This window comes from Megalops cyprinoides, chromosome 7, assembly GCF_013368585.1.
Source record: "Megalops cyprinoides isolate fMegCyp1 chromosome 7, fMegCyp1.pri, whole genome shotgun sequence".
Lineage (NCBI taxonomy): Eukaryota > Metazoa > Chordata > Actinopteri > Elopiformes > Megalopidae > Megalops > Megalops cyprinoides.
Window position 1 is genome coordinate 35,257,740 of NC_050589.1, and position 21,900 is coordinate 35,279,639.

Consider the following 21,900-nt stretch of genomic DNA (forward strand, 5'->3'; position numbering starts at 1 on the left):
TGAGCGCAGTAGGGAGTGCGAACCAGCACGCTGGGTGTTCTGTTTCGTCCTGGTGATGAGCAAAAGGGGCGTGACCCATCTCAGCCCCACAGAAAGGGCAAGCGGTGTTTTCAGCTGCTGAATGTCACAGGCCAGCCCCGCTGAGCGCCTCCACCCTCCTCTGCCCACCACTGCAGCCGGGGCAACTGCAGAGGCCCTTAAAAAGGCGGGGAATGATCACTCAAAGCAGGCAGGTGCTGACCTGCCCCCTCGCCGTTTGGGACTTTAGAGCGCCTCTAATTGTTCCCCCAGGAACTACCCCTCACCGTCTTCAAGTCAGTGCAGCTATTCTAGGCCCAGTGTAAAATTACAGTATGTCAACTATTCATGGAGTAATCACAATTAGTAATACTCCCAGCATGTAGCAGATATCGGTAGCACTGAAACTTACCCGCACATCCACAGAGAGGGACTATAAATAGACCATAATTTCCCAGAGGGGCAAAGACAACGAGAAAAGGGGGGGAGTATCCATAGCGATTTATTTCACTTACATTTTAAATATTATCCGTTTATACAGCTGGGTATTTTTCTGACATGATTCAAGTCAAATTCCTTGACCAACGTGGCACAATATGACGCCACCTGGGAATCAAACCTGAAAAATTCTGGGTAGAACCTCCATTTCTTCGCTGCTGTGACACACTGTTACTCTGTCAGCTCTTGTTTGAAAAATGGCATGAAGGTCACGATGGGTCACAGAGGTTAAGGAACTGGACTTGTCACCATCTGGGTTCACTTTCATGTCCAGGATTGGGTGCTACTCCTGAACTCCTGTACTGCTGAGGAAGGTGTGTCATTTAAACTGCTTCAGTAAATATCCAGATGTATGCATTAATGATACAGAAAATATAGGCTGCATAAGTAAACCTAGATAAGGACATCTGTTAACCAGGGTAATAATATGTGATTATTGATTGATACTGTAATATAGATAAATATAATATAATATAATAGATAAAGCAGTTGTAGTACTGAATTGAATTATTTTTTTGTACATGGTCTCATAAATTTCATATCATGCACACAAAGCATGCAGTAATGTAACAAGTCTGCAAATCAGTCGCATGTCTTGTAGGTTTGTTTTGTATATCGTGACAATATTAAGCAGTTTGAAAGTTCTGTGTTGATTTGTTGTTAACGCGCACAGAGGGAAAATGGTATCGTACAGCCACAGCAAACAATCCTGTGGTATTTCTATTATAGGCGTGCCCTGGTGTATTACGATCTCCATTCTCGTTTAAAGAGTATATATAAGTACATAGAGTAAATATAAGTACATAGAGAATGTACCTGAGAATCAAGAGAGTCTTACAGCCAAGAATAGGGTAAGGGGACAGCAGCGAACCTTCCGCTGTAAGTGACTGTCCACAGTGCAGCGTTAAAAGCATGATTTATTTCTGTTCCATCGCGGCAGCGGGAGAGGACAGCCATACCAGCTAATAATAATGACCCACGCGACCGGCTCCGCACCGCTCTGGCCCCTGAAATGGGGGAGTATCGCAAACACGCTCCGCGTATTATTCTCATCGGTGTAGCAATGACAGAGGCCCCTGGTCCAGGTCCTTCACACCACTCTCTGCTCAGCACACATTTGCACTCCTGGATTCAGGCTAGAGTCTTTGACTGCCAGGACTGTGCATAGCCTGGCACCCTCAAGTGTTATGGATGTCCATGGTGCTGTTTATACTCCAGACAACTGCCACCTCACTCAAATAAAGAGAGCAGGACTGTTAAAGGGCACGTAGGTGTGTTATCTCAATATTTAATGCAGATCAGTATAATCCATATTATTACATTTTATAGATTTAAAAGTGTTCCAGCCAGCACAGAGCCTTGGTGCTGGTGTTGAGATGGATTTGTCTGCTGTTGGAGCTGTACTGTTTGAACAGAATTAGACAAGTATTTAGAAGACCCCCCTTGTAAAAATCCAGCTTTCCTTATTTAGCATTTGTCTGACAGGCCAACACAAGTGCTTGTCTTTACAGTTCTGTGGTATCCCTGCTGTTTATTATTATTACAAGTAGTAGTAGCTGCAGCAGCAGTAGTATAGTAGTTGTAATATTAGTAGTATTAACTGTAGAAGTAACCTATGTATTTGTTCATTGATTTATTTATTTGTTTGTTTGATAAGCAGGTGGTCTTATTGTGGGTGTCTACGAGTAGAACATTTGTAGAACAAGTGTAGTGCATAACATCATAAATAATATAATTAGTCTTCCATGTACAGAAAATGTGCTTATTTGGTGGAGGCCTTGAGATCCTAAAGTAAATGGGAAATCCTAAAATGTAAATGCTAAATTATGAGTTGTATCGATAGACACTTAGAGGGCTGTAATCCTTCTCTCTCCCACAGCAGGGTAATGGAGACAACACTGTAAACATGGGTTTACACCACATCATATTCTGTTCAACTGCAAGGCTCAGCATTTCCATTCGGATATCATGTCACTTTCACTCTTGATCAGATTCTGATATTGAATTTCTCTCAGTTTTGCACTTTTTTTAGCAGTGGACAACATGTAAAAATGCAAATGGGTCTTTTCCAAGATCCACTCTTGCTGCCTTGTTACAAAGAATATCCTGCAGATTCATTTTGAATGAGTGATGTGATGTCTATTAATAGTAATATTGAGATGATATCTTTTCATAACATCCAATATAGCAGGGCAATACTTTCTCTGAAGGGTCCCACACAAAAATGCAAAACGTCTTCATAAGCATGACAACTTCAACTATGACATTCTGATTTGGTATATATATGTAATGTCTCTTCTCATATAATAGTCCTTGTCACTTGGCATGTTTTTCTTGTCATGCTTATGTATTACTTATGAAGATGCTTTGTAGTTCTTATGTAGGGTCCTACACAGAAAGCTTTGCCTAAGGTTTCACAGAATCTGAGTAGGACCCTGATGCATCTCTCAATGAGCAGGGGCAAGAAGCACCCTGCAATGACCTCTCTCGCATGGTTCACCAATATGGTCTCTGAAGTAGTATAGTCAGTCATTTTTATGGCACCGTATTGGATGTCTGTGTCATGCTTTACCCCAGTAGCCTAGCTTCATGCTGTAGTCCAAAAAACTGCATGATTCATTTTCCATGCCATTGTTAAGATTTGTGGTCCAAAGCAACTTTAACTAATGTTGAGTGATTATCAACAGCATATATCATGCTGATGATGTTTAGGAATGGGAACGTGTCTCCCTGCATGAAAATAAACGCTTGCTAATGCCTTGTGCGGCAAGTTCACATGAGTGCACAAAAATACAACTCTGCAGAGCACATGCTGTTCAGCTGCTCTAATTCAGGGGGATTAGAAAGAGCGGGAGTTGAATAAATATTATACTTGGATGTTACAAATGCAACATGGAATGGTGCTGTGATTATACTGCCCCTCGACATTCACAGGGACTGTATTAAAGGCCAGCTCCACTGTTTGGAATTGCCGGGTGCCCCAGACGTCTAATTACTCTACAAACATTCCACTCACCATACTCTGTATATGTTTAAATTTTAAGACAGGTGACCAACCACTAATGCCATCTCTTTGCTCACAGTGCAAAAGCATATCACCAAGCAGCCCCTACCTGATCCACAAAGATTTATTTAGCTTTTTTATAGATTTTGTTAAGGTGTCACATTTAGAGACAGACGATGCTTCACATCCTCTTTGTTTCACAGTGTGAGCAGGGAGGAGTGACGGAAACCTTTTTTCCTCTGCAGAACAAGCCATGCCAAAGCCAAGGCGGAGGCGGCTGAGCAGGCCTCCCAAGCCTCCAATAACGAGTCCAGCATCGCCAGGGTGGTGGCCAGGGAGCTGTCACCCTCATTCTACCAACCAGGTGAGAGCAGTCTGAGAGCATATGCCTGTGACAAATGCAAGTACAGCAAGAAATGAACAACCACAGCAAGGCCACATTTATTCTTACTATGTTTATTGTACTTAATCTTCTTATTTTTCTTCCTCTTCTTCTTCTTCTTCTTCTTCTTATTATTATTATTCATGAGACCATTGCAAAATATTTTAAAACTTACTGGAGAGTGTGTATTGTGCCAGAAAATGAGCACAAGCCCAACAAAATGGTTGCACACCCACCATAGAAAAGAGATTTCATTGAGAGATATTGTAATAAGTTACTAAGAGACTATGGAGTCCTGATGTTGCCAGAAAATTTACAAAGATCTAACATGCCCATTCATGTCTGCTGCCCTCATGTAATGAGCTCTCACAGCAGATATTGTGACCATATAATACAAATATAATATGTGATACGAAGAAAATGGAGTGCACAGAAACAAAGCACAAACACTCACAGCAAACGATACAAATGGTAAACCTCAGATATATAAGATGGAGTCTCTGCAGGCAATGTATATCTGCTGGTTCAGCTGGTCCTCAGGTGACACTTGCTACAGGAGTAGTCACCTTTTAACATCTAAAAATGGGAACATTATTTGCAGGGCACGCACTTCACATCGCTGACTGACAAGACCCGGGTCCAGCTCCCAGTATAGTTCGGTGCATCATTCTGCCCGCTGTCTTAAGGGCATGGCTGAGCTCTTTTGTTATTTCAAAAAGAGAGGACCAGCATATCGCCCGGGCACAGGTGGATGCCAGCTGGACTGTTCTGCAGCAAGTGCTACAAAAACGGGGAAGGGCAAAGGCTGGCCAAACGGCATGGCATATCTCGCAGGATCCATCTCTGGAGCCTGACGGGAGAGCAGCCGTGTGCCCGTATGTCGGCTGGGCCCCGAGTCACTCAACTGGCAAGATGGGCGTCCTTCATATGCTGTCAGGGTGAAACAGAACTGAGAGGCCTCCAAAAACATGAACAAGCAAAGGCGACATTAGTGTGAAAATAAAAACGGTTTTGGCAAAAAATCATTTCAGTCTGCAATAAAACTTTATCTGTCTGTAGTTATACCCTGTTCCTCCTGCATTGTTATTATATTTTAAATCATTTGCTTGTGAATTAAAATTTTGAAACAGCTTTACATCACCACAACAGTATCTGTGTAAGTAGGATTTTTATCCAGTTAAACAGAAATAAGTACGGAAGCCGAGAACAGCTGTGCTTTCAATTATTTTTTAGTGCCGTTATCTCGAGATCACAAAGCTCATTATCTCGAGATAACAAAGCTCATTTTCTCGTGATAATGAGTTAATTATTTCGTTATCTCGAGAAAACAAAAGGCTGATTTCTTGAGATAATGAGATAATTTATCACGAGAAAACAACTTTTGTTTTCGCGAGATCATGGGATAAATGAGTGTCTGGTTTATTTGATCGGTGTTTCCCAAACCTCTCCTGGAGGACCCCTTGTCCTGCATGTTTTAGATCTCTCCCTGTTCCAACACAGCTAATTTAAATGATGGGTTTGTTATTAAGTAGCTTCAGGAGTTAACAAGTTGTTCTGAGATGATTATTTGAATCAGCTGTATTGGAGCAATAATGGGTACTCCTTACAATTTCAGCTTAAATCAGTTGCTACTGTTGTCAAGATGCCATCTATGCATGCTGGCATGGCACTCCTGATCTCTGATAAACATTATAAGTAATAAGAGGAAACAACGTTTTGTTTTCTTGTGATAAAGAAATAATTAACTTGTTATCACGAGAAAACGAGCTTTGTTATCTCAACATAACAAAATAATTAACTCGTGATCTCGAGATAACAGCATAAAAAAATAATTGCGATCACAGCTTCTCGGCTTCCATAAATAAGAATAATAACATTATTAGCATTATTATTGTTAGTAGTAGTATTACTACTACTACTGCATGGCACAGCAGATGGAGGGCCTGTGAATATACAATTCATGCCATATTACCTGCCATTGAAGATCATTGCACATCACATCTCCTAGCAAGAAGTTAGGGAAGAGATGTGAGAGCATTTTCCAGGCAGACAGAGAGGCACCACATGTAAATATAGCCTCCCACGATGCTGCCAATCTCCCACTGTCTGTATATCCTAATAAGATCAAAAATATAATGCACTAAGCATTTGTTAATCACTTTGATAAAAAGTCTCGCAGCAGATGTTTCACACCACGAATTATGTGGGTGATGCAGACGTTGCAAGGGCGGGGCAAGCAGCTGGGGGAGAGCCTTTGGTGTAAACACTGATTAAGCATTCAGCCGAATGCAGCCCCCGTTTCTGAGATGAATGTACAACGTAGCAATCCTGTCATAGTTTAGGCTATGTTTGACTCAACAGCAGCAGCAGTGGAAATAGAAATTTAACAGCTGAGGGATGCCCATTTTATTTGTGCAATTTCTGTGCCCCCCCATCACTGTAGTTGAATTCATTGCTTTTGTGAAGACTTTTAAGGAGAGAAACTTGCAATCCTTTTACTGGGATATATAATCATTCCAATCATTTCTTTTGCATCAGCATGGTGTGGTGATGCCACAAAAATAGATGATGAATTCGGCTGTTAATGACCTTATTTGTCGCCACATCACCAAGTACCTTCCTCTGTTATTTTTTGGCAATTTCAGATTCGACACCCATTACATTTTACTTTTTGTGCCAACAATGCATCTATTATTTCTACAAAAGATCTTATCTGCCATTGACTACCCATAATCTGCAGATAATATATTCAAGACATCACCGTGTGAATTTCAGGCTTTATTTCCTTATTTCATAAAATATACTAATAACATATCCAAGATAAGCTGCAAAATTGCAAATGCTGTATTATTTCCGTCAGTAGGGAAGACAGGAAGTTCATACTTGGGTTGAATTACTAATTAAACTTTAAGCTGTATTGAACCAAAATATTACACTGGAACCTGTCCTCATCCTAATGTCATATATTAGATGTGAGGGGTGCTGAAACTAAGTCCAGTGATGGTTTTTAAATCAGATGTATAACATATGGGAAATAAATATTGCAGGTGACAAGGGCAGTCACTAAACCAGAACCTTGTCTTTATTTATCTTGTTGCACTTCTGTTGCAGATTAATATGAACTAATTGCCAAGTGACCATTAAAATGCAGTTAGGAGGTGAATAAGAAATGCAGATATATTGCAGTCCTGAACTAATGAATAACTATATAATGTAGGAGCTGAGATCTTCTGAGCTATATGACAGCCATTTAAAGAGTCTCCCGAAAGTTTTTCTTTCAGTTTGGGTCATCACTAATCCAAAGCTCACAGCCGTTTTGAAAAAACCTGTTTGAGGGCTTCTGACTGGCTTAGTTAGTTAATGTGCTTGTCGCAAGGGCAGGCTGGGCCCAACAGCCTGGGTTTGAGTCCATGTATGTTATCTGCCTACAGTGACCAGGAGCCTCTTTCCTCCGGGGGTAGGGATTGGTGTGTTCCCCAGGATTCTCTTGTGACAGTGTACCAGGCACACTGCGACTTGTCCATGTGACTAAGAGGTGCCTAGATAGCATCAGGGAGATGTGCCCCCCTGATCAGAAAAGCCTAATGTAGAGTTGTCAACCACAAAATGTTGGGAGAAAAGTTTGTTAAAAAAAAAAACATTTCAGGAGACTTACTAATTTACTTCTTCTTGAGATTTATACTTATACTGTTGTTTTGCAAAAAGCACATTTTGCATGGCTATGAACAACCTCTGACCAACCTAACATATAAATCATTGGCTTAATCCTTTGGAAATAGAGTTCACATTACAGTGAGTGGCACAAGGTGTTTGTATCAGAAAATGGAATTGACCTCTGAAACTTGCATTAGAACATTGTAGTGACTGGAAACGGCCATTCAGCTCATATTAACTTGTCATTTTTCCATTTTTCTCTAACTTAAAATAATGCTAATATTTCTATGATGCTTGCATTAAATGTAACCAGTAAGAGCAGTCATGTAACCAGTAAGGGCAATGAAAACTGTAACCTTCACTACATGTGTTCTTGTAGAGGTCTTTTGAATAATGTCTGTTGACAGCATTTGGCGTACAAACTCTGGAATTCAAATATTGAATTATTATTCAATACAATTCAAATATTATTCATTGAATTGTTATTTTGACCATTTGTGTCATAGTGTGTTATTTGTCATTACCTACTAGCTTCCAAAAAAGTTAAATATTTTATTCCTTATACTGAGCATGAAAAATGATGTTAAAAGCTGCATGTGAATTTACTTTTGATGATACATACAGCAAACCTTTTTCAAATACTAAATATCAGGAAGCTATAATTTTTTGTCTTTTATACGTTCCATACAAAGTCTTAAAATGTGTGTTTGTCTGTGTGTGTGTGTGTGTGTGTGTGTGAGAGAGAATGTGTGTGCATTGACGATTGATTAAACAATGATTAGAGATTTATGTGTAACCTACAAATGATAATGAGTGGATCTTGATAGCATGTTTTGGAATTACCCCAGGTCCTGAATACCTGAAGAAGAGGGTCATGCAGGAGATTTCAGAGGGAAATGAGAACGCAGAGAGCATTATACCAGAGCCTCTGTTAGCGGAGGAGCCCCCGCCCACGCCCCCTGAGAGCCCCCAGCTGCACGAGAAAGAGAGTCTGAGGCCCAGCTCCACTCCCGCCCGCACCCCGTCACCCAGCCCCGCAGCCACACCCCCGGAGTCCCGCCGTCCCAAGCAGAGCGTGGCCAAAGAGGACCCCAACCTGCTGAGCCCCGGCAGCTGGAACGGAGAGAAGGCGAGCCGGGGCAGTGGCAGCCGGGGCAGCAGCCGCGCAGGTAGCAGGCCGAGCAGTCGCCCCACCACACCCTCCTCCGCCGCGCCTGCCCCTCCCCCGCCTGCCGAGGAACGCCCCCCCTCTGGCAGCCGGGGCCACTCCCGCACCCCCAGCCGGCAGAGCAACAAGGCAGAGCCAGCCCCCGATCTGGAGGCTAGGCTGCCACAGAAGACCCCCGAGCCGGAGCCCAAGGTAGCAGACGCCCGCCCGGGGTCCGCGGCACAGACCAGCCCTGATGAGGAGGAGCAGCGCCCTGCCCCCAAAGTGCCTTCCAAGCCTGTCACACCCGAGCCCAGAGCGGAGCCCAAGCCCAGGCCCGAGACCCGCGAGTCGATCCGCGAGAGGCCACCGTCGGCCACTGTGGAGAGCCGGCCGGAGTCCAAGGCCGAGTCAAAGGAGGAGCAAAAGCCAGTGGCTAAAGCAGAGGCCAAGGCACCACTGAAACGCGAGTCTACCCCGCAGTCGAAACAGGCCCCAAAGCTGGAATCCAGGCCTGCAGCTACGCCCGAACCTAAGACAGTCACCAAGCCTCCAGCTACACCTGAACCTAAGTCTATCACCAAGCCTCCACCTACGCCCGAGCCTAAGACTATCACCAAGCCTTCAGCCACACCTGAACCTAAGACTGTCGCCAAGCCTTCTGCTACACCCGAACCTAAGACTATCACCAAGCCTCCACCTACACCCGAACCCAAGCCTGCCACCAAACCAGCCATAAAACCTGAGTCCAAAATTGAGGCCAGGGTAAAGGCTATAGTCAAGTCCCCCAGTGAAGTGAAGGAATTCAGAACATCTGAGCCCGATGAGGTGAGTCTCAAGCCTCCATTAAATCTAAGTAGCAATCTATGTCTCAGACCACTAATTCAGTTTATATATTGAGAAATATATTTTAGAAAATATATCATTCATTATATTTAGAACATGTAAATAATTGTTTTGGTATATTGCAAAAAACATCTTGAATTAATAGGTTTTAGTTGTATTTACAATATATTCTTGGGCTGAATAATATATTTCACAATATATTACAAAATATTTCGTTTCTGTGTGGGAATGCTTTGCCCTTAAGCTTGAGTAACTCATTTATCTGGAACAAATTTACATGGCTGTTACCATTGCACAACAATTATAGCCACCACTGAAATGAAAAAATGGATAATAATGCCCATGTCACTTAAATTTTTTAGTCAAAGTTTGAAAAAAAATCACACCATGGTAAATGTCATAACACTGTGAGATATTCAAAGATGACCCAGTAATTGTCTTAGATAGGGACTGGTCAGGTGGTTTGTTACCCCTTGGAGTGGGCACATGAGCTCAGAGTTCAGATTCCTCCTGGGTCCCGCTCTCTAATTCACTCTAATCAGTCCTTCCATCTCGTCTCCCTTCCTTTCCACCTCTCTCTCTGTAATTACCCCTCTGGTTGTGTGTGTTTACATCCTCATCCTGATTCCTCCTTGCTTCCTGTGTCCGTGAGCGGGCACACACCGCACACTGTGGCGTTTCAAAGTCCCAACGCAGCACAACAGCGATTTCCATCCCCTCCTGGGAGCGCTACCAGGACTAAACACAGATCTGATGTTGGGCTGGCCCTTAAATACAGCAATTATACTGCGTGAGGTTGTTCTAAACATTTTTAGCTGACCAATATAAGTACCTGGCTGCCATATCATTCTGCAATGAAAGCACAAAAATTGTGTTGCAGCTGCATATTTGTCAATCTCTCTATGGCCAAACAGTAACTTTACTGTTCAAGTGACTTTTGTTTTTATCTACCAACTACACAACACTTCCCATTGCACAGAGTATGTCTAGGGGCCAATTACAGCAATTACCATGCATTCTTGGCAGGGAGGCTGGCATGAAGTCACGTCAAGGCCAGCTTTGTACACTTTTCAAAGTCATCCTTTAGTAAGTGCAAGGATGACATTAAACTGGTATGGTATGGTAAGGCGCCCCTTACCATTATGAAAAATATGAAACCGCACCAGACAAACACATTTGATGTAATGATCAGAGCCCCTTATTTTAATTTAACAGCTGTCATTATTTAATCAACCATCAAGCCAAATGTTGTTTTCTAAAAGTAATCGGTTATCTAGGTATGATACAGCTGTGGGCTTTGGGTAACCCTGAACAAGGTAAAAGGCACCCAACACTGGAAGAATAGGGCTGTAGGATTACCCAGGATGCACTGTTTTGGTTAACATCTGGATGTGGTTGAATCCAAAATAAATCCAGTTTGGATTCTGCTGATTTTATGTGGTAGCTGATTTAACTGAATGCTTTAGGGGCTGTTTTCCCATTGTGTCTGATGCTATATAAGCACAGCTTTTATTTATTTTTTGTTAAAAACATGGAACTAGTTATTAAACTCTTACTAGTTGTCTGACCTACTATTAATGTCTGTTAAACACAATGATAGCATGTATTCTATGTATGCGGAAATTCCTTCACCCTGTGTCAAAAATACAGGAGCATAGTTTTGATCACTCCAAGAGGAGGGACTTGTTAGGAAACACTTCTTCAACACACCCTGGGACCACATAATGAACAAACAGTTTGTATAAGCAATGCCTCCTTTAAAGCACTTCAAAAGTGCAGTTAGAAAATGCTTCCACTTGGTGGTAAGAATCTGTTACTGCAAGAAGGAGGAGCATGTTACCCAGAGCTGGTGCAGGCAGATTGTGCTTCTTGAAATTCTGCCCCTGCAGCAAATCCCTCCATACATTTCTCATTATCAGGTTTATCAGTATGACATTCTTTTAAAGTGACAGACGCTCATATTCAAAAAGGGAAACTTTACCACCTGGTGTGGAAGACAGGATCCGCTGGCCCTGCAGGGTGTCAGCACTGCAGATTAGCTGTTTGCGCTGGGCCCTCCATTGAAATTAAAGGACTCACTAAAGTGCCACAGCAGTCATCACTACACCCATTTAGATTACGAGGCAAAGAACAACTGCAGATGAAGCTGAATGCAGGGAGGGGTGAGTTTATATGATATCATGCCCTCTTACCAAAACCGTCTGCAGAACATGTGGTCTGATATTAATATAGGTTATCAGAGCTTTTTGCTTTAGGCTCAATGAAACTTTACAAGGGACCTATAATGAGGGAGGTACTTTAATTTTTAGAAATGGACACAAAAAAAGTATAAATGTTATATCAATACCATTGTGCTGCATTGACAAAAATGATCAGATATTGTATAAACAGTGGCTCAAAAAATTAGGTTTCTCAGATTGTTTACATTTGTTTATTGACTGAAATTAGTTTTTTGAATTATTAATAATTTTTTTTCATAGGAAACGCATGATCTTGAATTTGCCCTGTAATTTTTTAAACCGTGTGTTTTGCTCCTTGCACTTGCATTGTCATGGTACTACTAATGTTACTGTTACTGTCATTTGTGAATCTTTTTAGCATTGTGAACTTTTTCATTGATATTAACATTTAGTACTATTGAATTAAATTTAATATTAACATATTTTGTATTATGTTTATTTTTATGTTATAAGCATGGCATTGCAATCATATTCCAGTGTAATTAATACCCTACAAACACTTCATTTCTGTTGAAGGTAAAGATTTCTTATTTAAAATGAAAAAATTATCACAGTAGATTCGATTTTAGCATTAGCCAAAACCCCCTTACTGATTTCAAACTGGTTTGTTTATGTTTTCGTAACATTAAGAAGAGATATGCCTGCTTTCTCCACAGGGACCGAACACAATCATGATCTGTATGGTCATTCTGCTGAACATTGGCCTGGCTATTCTCTTTGTCCACATCTTGTCTTGAGCCAATTTGAGCAACGTAAGTCACAGCGCCACCCTGAGTGTGCTGATAATGCAGTCTGTGATTTTAGCGTTGATTTGGTCTGGTCATGACATGGAGACCATCTGCTCTGCATCCCATATTTCCTTCATACTACCATGTCCGGCTGGTTCTGGCTGGTAATAGGAGGGTCTCGTGCTGGTGTGCTAGGTATGGATGTTCTGTATTTGGCCAGACCTGTTCATGAATATTTATAGTGAGACAACAAATCAGAACACTTGTTGATTCCACACTGAGAGAATGTTCAATATTCAGCACACTGAGCTGAGTAGCATTTCACTAAATAGAGCAGCTGTCCTGTGACTACAATCAGCTCCATTATGACCATTTCAGAACATCTTTGCAAACTTCCGACTCCACTTTTATGAATAATCATTTCATGTAGTAACACTTTGACAATAAACAACTTGAGGTGGTTTTATTAAATTTAACAGTGAGCTAAAATTTAATTCATAATGTGTAACAAAATAATTGTAGATGACCATAACAAAATATTTTAACAACCTTAATTAAGTACACATGCTATGATTATAGACGTTATCATGCTTTGCTAATGAATATGGGAGACACTCGCCATCTGAAATTTGATTCTTCGCATCAGGCAGCCTCCCTGCACCCAGCTGGGAGCAGCTTTCATCTGTTTCTGGGGCACAGAGTACCACCACACATTCTTATTTTACGTGTCTACTGCATTATTACATAAATACTCGTAATCACTTATGAAATTATATTAAAAGAGTTTTTGCATGTTGGGAAGGAATACCATTATGTGCCTAAGTCCATAATGAATACCTTACAGTATTTGCAAATTTCCCCGGTTGAGAGGATTTGAAGAACATATCCCCAGTGAATGCTGACGGTCTCCTGTATGTGTACAGTTTTTTGTATGTAGATTTTACTTCTCTTCTGTTGAAGTCCATACAAAAAATCCAACAATCAGTTTTACTTTTGTTTCAGATAATTTAGATTAGTTTTCTGGTAATTCATCTGCAATTTTCTTTCCATTGTTCCATTGTTTTTCATTTGTTTTTGTCAGTTTCATTTCGTCTGTTTTTGTTTTTTTTTTTTTGTCATTTCTCTCAGTGAAGGTCCTTTGTCAAACCTGTTGTTCTCTTCCTGTTATTTTAACCTCTCTGGGGTTTTTCGCAGGACATCATGAGGCAGCCCCATTTTCTAGCAGGAACGCAAGATGTCACAAGAAGCAAGAACCATCTACTGATGTCAGCAGCCCCACCAAGGCTGTGACAGCGTGATGAAGCTTTAAGGATACCGAGACTCTTTGAATAACTGGCTCATCAAAATACCTTGAGCTCGACAGAACAGAATAAGAACAGCGATACTGCAGAGATGCAGAAATTTGGTCTATATAAGTGATAGGAGGAATCAAAGGGGGGAAAAGGAAGAAGATGCCATTTTTAAGATCTACTGTGAAAGCAGCCAGCACTTCCATTCAATAACACCGCTCTCATCAGCATTGTTCCTCTAAATCGGGTGAAAACAGTCTTCCATTCTCAATATTGCTGAAGCCCCCACATGTAGTTCTTGAATTTTGAAAAGAAAAAAGAGGGACAAATCCCATTTACGAAGGGAGTAAATTAATACCTAAAAACTCACTGGAAGCAAGTAACACTTCCAGTAAGTCAATAACATTAGTTTTCAATTGATAATAGGCCTCTGAGAACTTCTCCACTTGAAAACCACTGTGTGAGGGGAGGGATGTTTTGTATTTTTCTTTAAGGTTGGTATAATATCATATAGATGTTTTGTTAAAAATAACAGTCAATGAAGACAGCTGACAGATGACTTACCATAATCATCTTGGAGGTTGAAAATGAGAAAACACACATTTTTATTCATAGATCACCTAAATGTTTTTCGGTTTATTAATGACATACACAGTGTGGTACTGAGGTTAAATGTGTTTATAAGCAAAAGGTCAAATGCTTTCTGTTAAAGTGTTCAGTAATTGCACTGTGATTCAGACGTCTTAATGATCTCTTTGACATGAAAGTCTTTGAGCTGGAGAGAGAGACATCTTAAAAACACAGAGCAACAGATATCATTATACATTCATTTTTCAGAGCCCCACAGAGGCAGTCTATTGTGGTCAGATTTGTAACACTAGGCTGAGTACAAATGCACACTAATAACGTCACATAATTTCCATTTTATTTGATGAGCCTTGCATGAACTGCAAGCATCTTTTTGTTTTATGGAAGGGTTAGTCGTTGTGCAAAAAGACCATTACCAGACAATTAGAGTGTATTACCTGAGTGTGTTTCTTAATAGTGAGCGGAAATGTCAGGAAAATTATCTGTTTAGTTATGCAAGGCTTTTGGCACATATCAGGAATGATCCGAGATGTTACATGCTTGCACCATATCAATGAACATAAGCAGAGTGATGTTTCAATGCATGGTAATGGTCAGTGTAATGCTTCCCAGTATCACCATCACATTACATCATAATCAGAGTTGCATAAAGATTCACATCACAGAGAGGTAATTATAAGAACTGAAGGGAGAGAACTGAGGATTTTTGACTGGAATGCTAGCTATCACATACTGTATCCGGAATGAGTGTTTTGCTGTCAGGTCGCAGCTCACAACAAAGTCCTGCTAATTTAAGATACAGAAAGAGGAAAAGTGTCTTTTGCACATTATAGCATCTTTATTAATAGCTAAAGGACTGTAAAATGTTTTTAACAGAGCAGTTGTTTAAATAAATGTTTTGTACTGTTACTATGCAAGGAGTAGTGTGTCAGATTATGATTTGTTTATTAGCAGTTGTTTTGTGTTTGTTAGTTACTCTGTTTCAAAGAGGTGAATACAGGAGCAGTTTTGAAGATAGTTGCAAAAAACGCTGATTAAATTCTTCTCAGATGAAAACTGGTTGTGTGCCAACCATGCGGGGTTTCTTCTCAAATTTTATATGCATGTGTGCACTTTTGTAGTGTGTGATTTTGTACATTTCTAAAGTACATATCTTTTCATGTAGAAAAATATTCAGGCATTGCATTTTCGTGAATGTAATATTCAATCCAGCTTGCTTTGCATTTCCCTTACGGATTCAGATTACCTCAGGCTTCCAAGATGAAGGACTATGTAGAATACTTCAACTGAACTCCAGGTCTTACATTAGAACATAGAAAGCACTCTGACACTGTAAAATGTATGAATTCTTATTTGTGCCAAAGGACATTTATTTAAATTATGTCCAAACACACTGTATTGGCCCTGTCTTACTATACATTAACGAGATACTGTAACACAGAATGATCACAAAGTGAACTCTATCAGTGACAAAAATAAGCAGACATACACCTCCCTTGCAAATCTCTCCTGACCAGCTCATGTGTGCCATGGATATGAATATGAGTTGTCTGCCACTGTTAAAACCATTTAAAACCGTAAAAACAATATTTTACATGCTTATACATTTATACATTCAAATGCATATTGCTACTTGTCTTGTGCATACAGTACAGTAAAAAAGAATCTTATAACATTGCACAGCATATTAGTCTATGTAGTTTTTGCTCTAAGTCATGTCATAGATTACAATATGGATATAGCAGAGTTTGCATCCATGCAATATAAATTGTTATTCTGAGCCTTCTATTTTTTTTTTTTCCTCTTTTTTGTATAATTGTTTGAAAATATTTTGTGTATGGTTCATATACAAAGGTAAGTAAAAGAACTTCCTGGCGATGTGTGCAATATTGCAGTAGTTATTGCATCCAAAAGTTGATCTTAACTGTATCCCAGAGGCAAGTTATTAGAGTAAAAAAGTCCTTATTACAAAATCTAAATTATTGAAATTGCTGGTCCCATCCTAAAGTAATATTGAAATAAAATTATTTTTTTGACTCAACTTTGTGATTGTGGTTTGATTTTCATTTTGACACATGGTGCCTTCTCAATAGTTGTGCCCTTGTTATGGCAAGAAAGTTACCCAACAGGTATGGATATGCGTTGGTACACAGTGTTCCCATTAGTATGAGTAATACCAAGGTTAACAGTGGGACTTAAAGATGCAACATAATGATTAAAGAAGCCATGAAGAAGATGCACGTTTATTAAAATGACTGAACGAAAGCACTAGTAAAAGTATGCTGTGCTGTCAATCTTATTTGCAAATGTGGCTATATTTTTGCTCAATGTCTTTTTTTAATGCCTGTAAGAAGTGGCCGGGGGGGTTGGGGGGTTGAACAAAGGCAGTATTTATAAACTCCACCTGTCAGCCTGCTTCCCAGACTCCCCCACCCCACAGCATGTGGATACCAGGCCCAATTTTAGACCAGGGAGGTGAACTGGGCTCGCCTCGGGCCTTTTGCCTTAGAACGCAGTAACATTTTACACACAAGACTGCAGACAGACATAGCTGCTGAACTTAAATTTGCTGGATGTTATCATCTTTGGTCAATACTCTCTACTATATTCTTGCATCCAGCTATCATGGATTGGGGCATACATTTCCTCAAAAAGCAAAAGCAACACTTAATGCAACTCCGGTGCCACATTATATTTCTCCCTTCAGCTGTATCATCATCTATGATTACTTAGCTTGATCACAACTGCCAACTCCAATAGACAATAGATATATTCATGAACAGACAGATGCATAGATATAAGATACATGATGTGCGTTAGTTTCACAGATTGCGCCTGTGCAACTTACTTCTCTTTCTGAACAAATGTTTTACAGTCTCAGTGAATATCACATCTCCACGACCATCACAGTAACAGTACGCAGGGAATTTCTCAAATAGACATATAAAATACAGATTGCCCCCTCGCTTTCTAGTAAAGACAAGGACTGGACAGGCACTGTTCACATTGACTTAGACTGCTTTGCTGACCTCCAGTGGTAGAATGTCTTTACTGCAGGAGCTACTCCAGCAACAGCAGCTGTCGCAGAAGGTGCTACCTCACTGGGAAAACACCTGAAAAACTCTGACACCAAGAATGGGCATGTCTCCAATCATGCTAAATGTCTTCTCAAATAATTTGCCAACAAACCCCTGCATATATCAGAGTTTTTAGACTAATTAAGCATTAAGTGATCTAACAGACCATGTTCTCCACAGCATATACGTTTTACTAATATCCTGTTTCACTATGTTGTTGAAAAGACACATTTCTTCTATTATATTAATATACCTCCAAGAGCTGGCTAAAAAATATGGTGCAATTATATTGCAACTGCACTGTCCTTTTAGTCTTCTGGAACCTTGTACCCTATTGTGTTCGTCAGCCTCTACCTCAGGATAACTCTAGCTAGCTTTTATCCAGAACATTATCGCTTCCTGGAATGTTCTCTACCATCTGTCCTTGCAATTTCTGATGCCCTTAAACAATTCAGCACCACAGACCACACAGTTCAAGTGGTTTTTCTTTACATTTCTTTACAAAAAGCTAAAAACAATTATCCTTTCCATTTTTCCCTTGTTTTAATATCTATTCAGCTGCACACACTTTTGAATGTTTTAAAATAACCCATTCTTTTCCCACTGCAGATATTGTTCCTTTCACTTCATTTATTTTCTAATATATTAATTACAATGTTATTTCAGCAAAGGCAATGTCTCATCAAAAATGGTTAAGTTTTACAGATCGCAAATTATAATGAAAATATGTGTTGCATTTACCGTATCAATACCCAAGTGTCAGAAATGATGGAAAAATGTCATTCTAACCTAAACACACTGTATAAGGTCTTCGGTGTTTGTGAGGGTTCTGGTGACTTTAGAATCCACTACAGCTTTCAGGACCAAGGATCCCTACTTGCCCCTTTGCAATAAAACTGGTTATAAAATATCATTTTAGATGTTTGTACTTTATGTCTTTGTTTTAGATTAACTGGTCTCTCCTCATTAGGTACTCTAATGGTGCACAAGAACAGTCGCCTTCCACAAATCTCTAAAAAGTAGCCAATAAATAATCAATAGCAGAAAAATTAATACTTTGAAAATAGTGGTTTCGATTTCCAAATTCTCTTCAGTGTGCATGCTTTCAGAAAAAAATGGGAAAGCAAGCAAATTCTATAGTCAGAGTGGCACAGTGTTGGTACAGTGGGATCTGAATTATAAGTGCTGCTGGCTCCCAACTTTGAAATGCTACATGCCCACCAGTTACATGCTGTTTGTAGCCATGTTTTATAGCAAAGATTTCTCCTACCTTACAAAATGCTTTTACTGTCCCATATCTCATGATAAGTGTTATTTTACAGTGCTCTAAGAACAAATCATATGCAGGACATCCATCATGTCTTTCACACCTAAACATAAACCACTGTGTAACTACAGGGCACAGAAAATATGACTTGTGAAATCAGGGATCTAATTAAAAAAATACCCGCCTTCCTTTTTTTCAATCCCTCAGTACTTTTTCAGAGTACTATTTTTACTGCTTTCCGAAACATTCCTCAAATACAGACATTTGATCAAATCAAGTATTTTGAAAACTTTTCACTTTAAAGTACTTAAGTAATGCTAGAACTTAATCTAGACTTGACTGTCTCCTATCAATGGTCAATAGTGTAAAAAGAATGGTACAAAAGTTGGAACGTTTATTGATTTCAAACACACATGTATAACACACCATCTATTTAAAGATGTATTTACATTTCCTACTACAGACAGGAAAGTCTCAAGACAATTTATGTGTTCATTTCCAAATTTTTTCTACCAAACATGCAGACTAACAGTGTAACATTTGTTCACGTGCTTTTAACTTTATGTGGACCTAAAAAGTACTTACCCACCCAAAAAATCACTTACTTGCAATATCATTCATGTGCCCATTCCTAAAGAAAGCAGTACCATTAAATTAAAAAGAAACTTGCATTTATTGCAACAGCAAAGTGCTCAAAACATTAAGGCAAAAATTTTCCAGGACCAGAACAGAAAAAGTTTGAAGGATGAACATGGCTTATAAAAACAGATTGAGAGTTTTTAATTGTATCCAGGCTCCTGTTATGATGCAGCAAAGACTAAAACAAAACTAGGCACTTAGTACTCTTCTCCCTCTTCATCTCCTTCCATGCTGTCAGCTCCCACCTCTTCATAATCCTTCTCCAGGGCCGCCACATCTTCTCTGGCCTCAGAGAACTCTCCCTCCTCCATACCTTCACCCACATACCAGTGCACAAAGGCACGCTTAGCATACATCAGATCAAACTTGTGGTCCAGACGAGCCCAGGCCTCTGCAACAGCAGTGGTGTTGCTCAGCATGCACACTGCTCTCTGTACCTTGGCCAGGTCTCCACCAGGAACCACAGTGGGGGGCTGGTAGTTGATGCCAACCTTGAAACCAGTGGGACACCAGTCCACAAACTGGATGGTGCGCTTGGTTTTGATGGTGCCAATGGCAGCATTCACATCTTTGGGTACCACGTCACCACGGTACAGCAGGCAGCAGGCCATGTACTTGCCGTGACGGGGGTCACATTTGACCATCTGATTAGCTGGCTCAAAGCAGGCATTGGTGATTTCAGCCACAGTTAATTGCTCATGATATGCTTTCTCTGCAGAGATAACTGGAGCATAGGTAGCCAGAGGGAAGTGGATACGAGGGTAGGGCACCAAGTTGGTCTGGAACTCTGTCAGATCAACATTGAGGGCACCATCGAATCGGAGGGAGGCTGTGATGGAAGACACAATCTGGCTAATGAGCCTGTTCAGATTGCTGTAGGTGGGACGCTCAATATCTAGGTTTCTACGGCAAATGTCATAGATGGCCTCGTTGTCCACCATGAAGGCACAATCTGAGTGCTCCAGGGTGGTGTGGGTGGTCAGGATGGAGTTGTAGGGCTCCACAACAGCTGTGGACACCTGGGGAGCTGGGTAAATGGAGAACTCCAGCTTGGATTTCTTGCCGTAATCAACAGACAGGCGTTCCATCAGCAGGGAGGTGAAACCAGAACCGGTACCACCTCCAAAGCTGTGGAAGACCAGGAAGCCCTGGAGCCCAGTGCACTGGTCAGCCTGGGGAGAGAGTGGAGTCATGACACAGCTGGAGAAGACCTGAATAGATCACAGTGAACAACTGCAGTCCTGCTTTGGCTTAAAATTGTCCCATAACTTCAAAGCGAGAATTCAAAAGCAAGGCACTGATTACAATCAAATGGACTGGAAACCAAGTCAACATTACATAATGTTTGGCTGTTATAACCCTAATTTATAGAGATACGCACCAGCTTGCGGATCCTGTCCAGCACCAGGTCAATGATCTCTTTGCCGATGGTGTAGTGCCCACGAGCATAGTTGTTGGCAGCATCCTCTTTGCCAGTGATCAGCTGCTCAGGGTGGAATAACTGACGGTAGGTCCCAGCGCGCACCTCATCTGAGTAGACAGCGAATAATAGGAGAATGAGTAGTAGCGCTAAGGAGCAGCAATTTTTCAGAGCATAGCACTGCATCAGCCCTGCTGATCCAGTCCACCTGTGTGGTGGTATTACTCATCTGAGAAGACACAGAGAGAGGAGTTCAGAAAATGACTTCGACCAATGCTGTTAGGAGTGGCCATCACTGCAACAGCTCTGTTGCTCCAGTCTAAGGAGAAACTGAGATATTACCAATGACTGTGGGCTCCAGATCCACAAACACAGCCCTGGGGACATGTTTGCCCGCTCCGGTCTCACTGAAGAAGGTGTTGAAGGAGTCGTCCCCTCCTCCAATAGTCTTGTCACTGGGCATCTGCCCATCTGGCTGGATTCCATGCTCCAGACAGTAGAGTTCCCAACAGGCATTGCCGATCTGGACACCAGCCTGGCCCACGTGGATGGAGATGCACTCACGCTGTAAGGAAAATGGGAAGGTAGAGGGAAACCTTCACAAAACTTTCCAGTCTTCCATTTTTCACACCGTTTTACCTCTAAGGTTGGTTGTACAATATCGTCCTGGATATAGACAATGAAAATAACTGCTCTATCAAAATAAAACTAAAAACCTGGCAAGGCCACTTAAGTGTATCACAGTATTATATGGTACAGTATGCGTTTATATGAACTTCTTGGGAATATCAACAGTTTTACTTGTTTGCGGATTTTGCTTGTTTTTGCAATGGTTCTCTTATACAGTCAGCAGTCTCAAACTGACATCTGACAAGATTTAATTAGAATATCAACACTTTCACAAATATCTTGTTTTTCTTCAAATATTATCAAACACTACAAGCAAACACCCCAGTTTTACTGCCACTACATACATCTCTAAACTACTGTCCCAAATAATGTCGTAAATGTGTTATATATGTGAAATAAACTGTATCTGCTGCAGGTAGTTACCATATCTGAGGTTACTTCAATATCCAAAATCAAGAATGTCCATTTAAACA

General features: G+C 40.7%; 2 protein-coding genes across 2 annotated transcripts in view; one reads left to right on the forward strand and one right to left on the reverse strand.

The window, feature by feature from the left end:
- Positions 1 to 14,113, forward strand: part of jph2 (junctophilin 2) — a 29,618-nt gene extending 15,505 nt beyond the window's left edge. Inside the window, exons 3-6 of the mRNA XM_036532897.1 lie at positions 3,766 to 3,884; positions 8,405 to 9,531; positions 12,446 to 12,541; positions 13,712 to 14,113. Of these exons, the coding sequence (XP_036388790.1) occupies positions 3,766 to 3,884; positions 8,405 to 9,531; positions 12,446 to 12,526 (1,327 nt within the window). The 3' untranslated portion in view covers positions 12,527 to 12,541; positions 13,712 to 14,113. The remainder of the gene's footprint in view (positions 1 to 3,765; positions 3,885 to 8,404; positions 9,532 to 12,445; positions 12,542 to 13,711) is intronic.
- A 5,461-nt stretch (positions 14,114 to 19,574) lies between these two features.
- LOC118780203 (tubulin alpha-1C chain-like) lies at positions 19,575 to 21,283 on the reverse strand. The gene is made up of 3 exons (XM_036532579.1): positions 21,140 to 21,283; positions 20,759 to 20,907; positions 19,575 to 20,549 (listed from the first exon to the last, which is right to left on the reverse strand). Exons 1-3 carry the CDS (start codon positions 21,258 to 21,260, stop codon positions 19,575 to 19,577), a joined length of 1,245 nt encoding a protein of 414 aa, XP_036388472.1. The 5' UTR covers positions 21,261 to 21,283.
- Positions 21,284 to 21,900: the final 617 nt, after the last annotated feature.